This window comes from Melanaphis sacchari, unplaced genomic scaffold (genome assembly GCF_002803265.2).
Source record: "Melanaphis sacchari strain LSU unplaced genomic scaffold, SCAv2.0 Contig0_pilon_pilon, whole genome shotgun sequence".
NCBI classification, from domain to species: Eukaryota; Metazoa; Arthropoda; class Insecta; order Hemiptera; family Aphididae; genus Melanaphis; species Melanaphis sacchari.
This window is the reverse complement of record NW_020270366.1, coordinates 15509456-15518333: the sequence shown is the minus strand read 5'-3', so window position 1 is coordinate 15518333 and position 8878 is coordinate 15509456. Positions and strand designations below refer to the sequence as shown.

The 8878-nt window shown below is 27.7% G+C and overlaps 1 protein-coding gene across 1 annotated transcript; it reads left to right on the top strand.

Moving 5' to 3' along the window:
• Positions 1–1719: 1719 nt before the first annotated feature.
• Positions 1720–8206, top strand: LOC112598338. The gene is made up of 2 exons (XM_025344765.1): positions 1720–1876; positions 7844–8206. Exon 2 carries the CDS (start codon positions 7849–7851, stop codon positions 8107–8109), a length of 261 nt encoding a protein of 86 aa, XP_025200550.1. The 5' UTR covers positions 1720–1876; positions 7844–7848; the 3' UTR covers positions 8110–8206.
• The last annotated feature ends 672 nt before the right edge of the window (positions 8207–8878 follow it).

The window sequence follows — 8878 nt, the reverse complement described above, 5'->3', positions numbered from 1 at the left end:
ACGAACTGAAAGCTGTTAATTTTGCAACAGTTATGATTGACACTTCAATCATGAAAATTTAAAAATTGTCCCCATTCTTATTCGGTATTTCAATCCTAAAACCGGGGTACAAATTAAAGTGTTAGAATTCATAAATTTGAAAGGAGAAACTTCAGATATACTGTCGTCTTATATTATGGAAATTTTAACAAAACATAAATTAGTTCACAAAATTATTGCATTTAGTGGTGACAACTGTAATACCAATTTTGGAGGTGCCGCAAGGAGGGGAACAAAAAATGTTTTTACAATTTTAAACAATAATTTAAAAACTAACATTTCTGGAATTGGTTGTGCAGCTCATATTCTGCACAACGCTATGCAAACTAGTACAGATATCTTATCTATTGATATCGAATGTATCGTTAACAAAATATTTCAGTACTTTTATATTTATACTGTGAGAGTGGAAACATTAAAAGAATTTTGTGATTTTACAAATACACAATACAAAAACGTACTTGGAAATGTAAAGACAAGATGGTTATCTTTACAACCAGCAGTCTCCAGAATCATTGAAATGTATCCAGCTTTAAAATTGTACTTTGACACTCAGGATAAATGTCCAACCATTTTAAAATCATTTTTTAGTGACCCCGTTGCAATAATATGGTTTAATTTTATACAAAGTCAATTAAAAGTCGTTTGTGACACTATAAAAAGAATAGAAGGGGACAACATATCTGCATGTGAAGTGTCAGAAGAATTAGAAATACTATGTCGAAAAATAAAAAATAGAAAAACACAAAACTTTTTAACTTCTAGTGTAAACTCGATGCTTTTGGAACTAGAGACAAAAAATAAATACACAAAAAAAACAATTTATAGAGCAAACTAACCAGTTTTATGACATATTTTTGATGTACATTGAAAAGTGGGGAAATACATTTGAAGAACTAAAAATATTTCGTTGGACTCAACTGATAAATTGTCCAACATGGAATGATATTCAAAAAAGTTTAAAATTTATTTTGCAAAATAATAAAAAACAAACCGGTTGGAATGTGGATGAAGATATTCTTTTTTTTATGAATATAATCATGTAAATAATGTTATAAATGAAAATTTAGAAGAATGGTAGAATAATTATGTTCGTGTTGAAGAAAGATGGTGTGCTATCTATAAAATTTTAAATAGTAAAAGTATATCGATAAATAATTTTTGGTTTATTGTAGAATATTCTCTAGCGATGCCTGGAACAAATGCTGCAATTGAAAGAGTATTTTCTATCACTAATATGTTATGGACAAATGAAAAAAATCGCTTTCTCGTTCCTACCATCAAATCAATTATAATTATGAAAAATCATTTCAAAAATTATTCGTGTAATGATTTTTTGCTAACACAACCAAAACTATTAAACTCAATCAGTTCATCGCAAAAGTACAATAACAGCACAATAGTCAATAGATAATAAAGGACATGATGAGCAATCAACATCAACTCAATAAAAGTAAATAAGTTTTTATTAAAATATTAAGCAAGGTAGTTAAAAAATATTTTAATTGTAAATTGTTACTATAAAATATAAAAAATATTTTTAAAAAATGTGTATGTTTTTTTAGAGTATTTAAACTAAAAATTGTTTGTCCCGTTTTTTTTTTTTTGTAAAACTGGTCACCCTAGTTTAAACGAGTACTTCGATAGTTTTCACTCGGTTGGGCGTTGTGCCCATCACTAGTTAGAGGTGTCTTATTATTTGTTACGTGTGGTTGTGTACACTTGGCTTATTTTTTTCTGGAATATTGTGATTTTTATCTTTTAAAATAAAGTTATAATTTATATTTTATTTTCTCCAAGTCGTTTCTAGGTGGCTACCTACCGCATTAATTAACTGGTGAGAATTTTTCCTATTTGAATAGTTTTATATAATTAATATAGTATCATATTTATTTTTTTCTTTGAATATTTATCTGTAAATTAATACTGTGGATACTGGGTAACTATTTTAAACTGTTCACAAATAATATTAATTTAAAATTTAAGCTATACGAAACCATTTTTTAATTTTATGAAAATTCATAGTTTTAAATATTTTATTCCTACAATTATGTTGAGTATGAGATAAATGATGCCAGGAACAACCTCTAAATGATCTAAATAATAGTTTCAATGTTTTAAACATTTTAATCATAAGCGTAACTAGACCTTAAAGTTAGGAGGGGCTTCAGCCCTAGAATTTTTATAATAAGTAAATTGAGTTGGAGGCTTTGTCCTCCATACCCCCCAAACACCTTACATTCATTGATTATACATGTAATATAAATGTAAATCAATATTTAATTATAAAAAAAATAATAAACCAAGTGGTATTGAGGTTAAATATTTATATATTAACATATTTTTTTTTTATTAGAAACTTGGTGAAAACCATTAGTTTCAACAATTACAATAATATATATAACAATTAAAGTTATGTAACAGAAAATTAACAATTTTAACAATTAAATATTCGAATTAATAAAAACAAAAATAGACAGATAATTAAGAAAGTACAATGAATCAAAGAAATAGATAAGAGTAATATAATGGTGCGTGAGTAATATAATAATAACTTATCGTCACTGTAAATTTAATTAGAAGATAAAGTTTAACAATATAAAATGGTATAGAATTAAGTATATGAGAAAAGATTAGATTATTAAATTTAGGATTTATTTAATAGTGAGGTGAGAAGGGAAAGGAGTGGTTATATTAACATATTATTAAGTATTATTTTAGATATAAATAATTTAACAATTTTTAGTTTATTGACAACTTCTTAGTAGGGAGTATTTATGTAGTAAAAATTACACAGCATGATACGTTTTACACAGAATCATTACATACAATAATATAGTTTAAATTTAAGTTTAAAAATGTTACTATTATTGGCGGGAGTGTGGGACTAGGAATTATGACAGGGGGGGCTAAAATTTATGTTGGGGGGACTAAACCCCCCAAGTCCCCCCTAGTTACGCCTATGATTTTAATGAACATTAAGAAATTCCTTGATAAAACTAGACGAATAGTGAATTACTACGCGACAGTGGAATTTGATTACGTCATGCATTTTTTGGATGACTGCATCGTCCTCTGACCATTAGTGGTTCATTGTAAAAATTTGGTGGTCCACAGAAAAATTTGAACATTATTTGTGTTTATAATCGTAATATACAAAAGTATTGCATAAAGTCACTGTATGTAAGTTCAGTTTACGATAAATAAGAATTAACAAGGAATAATATTGTTTTTATTATTGCATGTTATAAATTTGTAATTAAATAGACTTAAGAGGGCGTCACAGTAGAAAAAAATCGACCGTAAAACATGCTTTCGTACTTCCAATAGTTCTCAGGCCTCGTTGATCGTAGAAACATGATTTTGGTATCAAAATAATCACGAGAAGTTGTACTAAATATTCTTGGAACAGAATTTTAAAATATTTTTTCTAACCAATTTTATTTGTGTTTGAAATTTGTAAAATTTTCATTTTTTTAAAAAATTATATAAAATCGGCAAATTTAGATATCAAAAATCTGTTCCAAGAATATTTAGTACAACTTCTCGTGATTATTTTGATACCAAAATCATGTTTCTACGATCAACGAGGCCTGAGTACTATTGGAAGTACGAAAGCATGTTTTGGCAAAAAAATTATGAATTTGCCGTCGTCATGTGCTGCTAAAACGATTATAGCGGCAGCGTTCTGAAATAATACTTCTTCCACCACCCCGCTTGCATAAGCAGCCATACCGCATCATAGGTCAAAACTGGTTATTTATCGTAGCCGCGCACGGTTTATAAATAACCAAATACGTCAATACGAAAATAATAATTTTGTCAAAGAATAATATTATTTTATTTTTCGATGTTATAAATCGTATTCTTATTACTATCGTATTTTGCGCAAAATGGAACTACATCATATTATATTGTAAAATTGTCACACATCAGCTAGAAAACATACGATTTAAACAATTTTTTTTTTTAATCATAGACAATTGTTCCATAAAATTAGCGTATTGATATTCAAGACGAATTTTTTAAAATTTAAATTAGTTGAACTGTATAAGTAAAAAAAGGTAGCCAAGTGGGTGTCGCTCTGCTTTACAGTAGATTACAAGTGAGTCACTACATACCTACTGGATTGTGTTAAATTTGAATTTAGTGATATAATATTGTATAAGAAAAACGAATCCTAACGAAGACGAAGAATCAGCCTATGATATATTATAATAATATATATTTGTAACTAGAAAATAATTTAAAATTTGACAATTTTTTTTCAAAATTCAAACATAAAAAACTTATAAAAAAAAACTTGTGCACGTTGATTTTTAATATTTTTCAACTGCTATTGTAACAATAATATGTGCAGGAGCCTTGAATTAAATTTTCGCGCTTCTTGACCCAACAAATTTATAATTACTAATTTATCAACAACTATAGAAAAAAAATTGAAAATGTTCGTAAACAGCTCAGAAAAAGTGAAAATTTTTTGAAAATAGTATCAAGTATAGGAATTGATACAATAGATATATAGTATAAATTATTAAAAGTATCTACAGTTATTCGTTTTTTTAATTACAACATAAGAAAATCGCTAAATGATAAATAGAGTGAATATCCAATGTTGTAAAAATCTAAATTTCAAACGCTCATAAAAATTAAATTTGTATTTCCGGTAGATATTTTTTTCATAAAACTAGACAAATTTATGAAGAATCTTGTACTAAATTTTTAAATTTTAGATTTTAGATTTAAAAAGAAAAATTGTTATGAATTTCTAACAAAATAATTTGCACATTTTCTTTATTTTTACGTATTTTCTATTCTGTGATAATACACAGAAATTTTGTTATTTTCTATCAAACACAATTTGCTAATGCCTAATACATAAAACAATAATTTATATATTATTTACAAATATATTTTACCAATATTACGTATCATGTAATTTATTAATTTATATAGTATTCGAAGATATACTCGCGTCTTTTAGTCTAAACTATCTATGTCCTATACTCATTCATAGATAGCTAGATGTATATAGTATCCTAATCATGAGTTTTTTTTGCAATACGATTTGAATAAATGTATGATATGATAAATAATCCATATAGTCTATTATATGGCAAAGGTCAATCATTCGCTTGATCGGTATACATTTTATATTTTTATTTGTTATCAACACTTATCGTATTCACGTCGTCGCCCGTCGGAAACATGAAAGAGGGTGAGTATCTAAATAATAATTATTCAATTATTGATTATAAATTATGACAGTAAATATCAAATATTGTCATTTTGTCTAACTGTTAACATCAGTAATAACTTAGATTTTCACTGGAATTTTATTACGGTTTTATATTTTTTTAAATTTTTTTAACGTGAAAATGGATCAACCTAAAAAAACAACTCATCGCTTCCCATCAAAAAAATTATCAGTTAAAAAATCGCTGAGTTCTCGAGTGATGAATATTCTAGGAATTCGTGCCAAAACTAAGTATAACTATTTATTATATTATTATCAAATATGGTTATTAATTTGACTAAATTTGTGTGAACAAAGTTCCAACCCAGATGTCGTAGAACCTGTTGTGGAATCTTTTTTCTTAGGTGCTGGCAATCAACCACCATGCTCATCGAGGGAAATAATTAGGTAAATTTTAATTATTTGTAGCCATCTAAGTTTTATTGTATGAAAACTAAAACTATAATTATTTTTTATTTATAATACATATGTTTTATTAAATTTTTTTAGCAAAATGGTGGATTTGAGGGATAATGAAACTAATGATTGGGGTACTGAAAAAGTTTTACATATTACATAACTTGACATTTGATGAATTTATATGTAGTAATCAAGAATCCAAGTATGATTTTTAATTTAAAATTTGATTGAATATATGAGTCTACTAATTCGCGAATTTGTTATTATTTTTGAAAAATCAGCGTATTTCATCCGTTTCGAATATTGGTTATAACAATTTTAAAAATTAAATATTATTATTAAAATGTTATAACAGACCATGCGATGTAAATGAAAGTTCGGGAAGACGAATAGTGGATATACTTCCAACAGGTACAAAACTTAAGTTATCAGACAATTACGACATTGATGCTTTTAAAGGTGAAACTATCTGGTCAAACAATAACATAAACTGTGAAGAACACGATATCAGTGTCCTATATAATGGACCAGCGTCATTAATTACGTCAAATACTATTGATGAAAGTTCAAATACATATACTTATATTGTGGAGACTGACAAAATAGTCTTTGTTTTAAAAAAAGTCAAAAAAACGTTCGCTTGCACAGGAATCCCAGTTATTCAGAACTGAACATATGCAGTTATTAATTTTAACAGAACCTACATTTTTTAATTATTTCACACGAAAAACCATAATTGCTCAAAATACTAATTTATTAGCTTACATAAACACAAAATTTGTTTATGTCGAAAATTTCTTCAAATCAACTATTACATCGTTGTATAACGATATACTACTTAAACAATGTGAGCTAGACAGAAAATTACTTGAGCAACGACTCACATTAGCATCTTCTAGTCTTTCAGAATTGGCATATTTAATAGGTGGTGGACCAGGGTTTACCGCAATAAAAGTCAGTGAAATTATCTACTTAATAAAATGTAAAAAATTCAACGTAGAAATTTCACAAAAAAGAAATTGTTTTAATGAACTGCCAGTATTATATAACAACAAAACATTATTTATGGCGCCCAAAACCCATATTTTACAGTAATTTGGAACACAGGTGGACTGCAATGTGCTTTTACCACCTGCGTTCGAATTGGGCGGTGAATGGTTTGCCGTTCTGCCAAATATTCAAGAAATTAAAAAACCACAAAGGCTTAAACTGGCCATGTCCTGGACATGGTCAGAACATTAATGATTCGAATCCAGTCTTCATTTCAAAGAGAAGAGCTAGAGCCAGATGGCAAATAACTAGACATCATCTTAACAAATTCTATATCAAATAGATTAAAAAATTTTTTTTTATAGAATTAAAATTGAACATTTGAAAATTAAATGCTATCAAAATAATATCACTTAACTTAAATCAACTAATGGCTCCCTCTGTCCTAAAATGAAAATCAAAGACCAAATCATCATTAAAACTACATGCAATTAACAAATTAAAAAATGGAAAAGCCCCAGGATATGATAATGTCATTGCAAATAATATACTCAAACAACTTACAAACAAAACAGTTCTCAACATAACTTATATCTTCAATGACTTTAATGCATTGCTCAATCATATTCCTACCTAAATCAGGCCAAACCCAAAAATACTACCGTCTAATCAGTCTCTTTCCATTCCTTGAAAAGTTTTTCAAAAAACTTCTAATCATCCATTAAACGAGAAAAAAAATACTGCTCAAGTATCTTCTTTGACGTTGCGCAAGCGTTTGACAAAGTATGGTACGGGCGGTACAGCGGACTTCTCCATTAATTAAAAAAGAACTTCCCAACCCCACAGTATTTAATACTCAAATTGTATCTCAGTCATCGATCTTCCCAAATAAATATAAATAACTCTTTCAAACCAATTTCTGATGACACCAATGTACCTCAAGGTGACCTATTTCTCCTCTCTTATATCTAATCTATACTGCAGATATATCCACATCTCCCTTCGCTATTCTCAATACTTTTGCCGACAACACTAGTTTCTTAGCCACCGATTCTAATCCTATTCTTATTTTCACAGTTGCCAAATTTGCTTCTGCAATCTTCTGCTTGTAAGAAACCTGAAAATTATAGTATACAATATTTTATTTGTTTGTTTCAGTCATCATGGTTGCACAAAAGATGTTGAGTTTGGTATTGGTCGGGCTCTTACTATCATCTTCCGCTCATGCTGGTCCACTGACAGCGGGAATTTGTTATGCCGGATGTGCAGCTGTCACTGTTGCTTGTTTTTCAGCAGCTGGGTTTACTTTCGGCACTGTCCCTGGAGCAGTGATTGCTGCTACACCCGCGTTAGCCGCGTGTAATGCAGCTTTTGGAATTTGTGAAGCTAGCTGCGTCGCTGCCTTAGTTGTACCCGTACCCTAAAGAATATCGTTTTAAACAGCTTAAGAAATGAACTTTGTTTTCCAATTATTAATATATTTTTTTAATTTTCTTTTATTAAATACTTTATTGAATATCATCAAGCATAGAAAATAATTAATAAATAACTTTTTACATACTGAATTACTAAATATTATAAATAAACGGCTTTCCTTTTTTTCAGTTTTATTTATTGGTTATTTTTATTTATTAAAATATTAACTATAGGTATATACCTAGTGTTTTAAGTATTCTACAACATTGGTTTATGATAAGATTATTAAATTATCATTGACGATGTAGGTTTCTTATTTATTTATTTTAGATTCTGAACGGAGTGATGAATATATTGATTTTACAATGATGTGTTGTTTTATTAGTATACATATACAGCGACATACTTAAGAAATTTAAAAAATGGTTCAATTATCAATATTTATTCTAAAATCTGTGGTATTCTCTATAATAACTAACAAGGGAGGTAATTAATTTGTCTTGTTGGTTAAGTTGTAATTATATTCGGATAAAAGTTTCTTTACTAAATACCACAGTTATTTTTAAATCATAAATAAATAATGATTATTAATTAAAAATTATAAAATCATCATGACCAAATTATTGTCTAGTAATAATAACAATGTATAATAATAAAGGTGTAATGATGTGCAATTAAGCTATCATATCTTTTAAATTTAAAAATATGCATTATAAAACCATTATAATAATTAACAGCCATTAAGATTAAGAATACAAATTTAATCAATTTAATCAA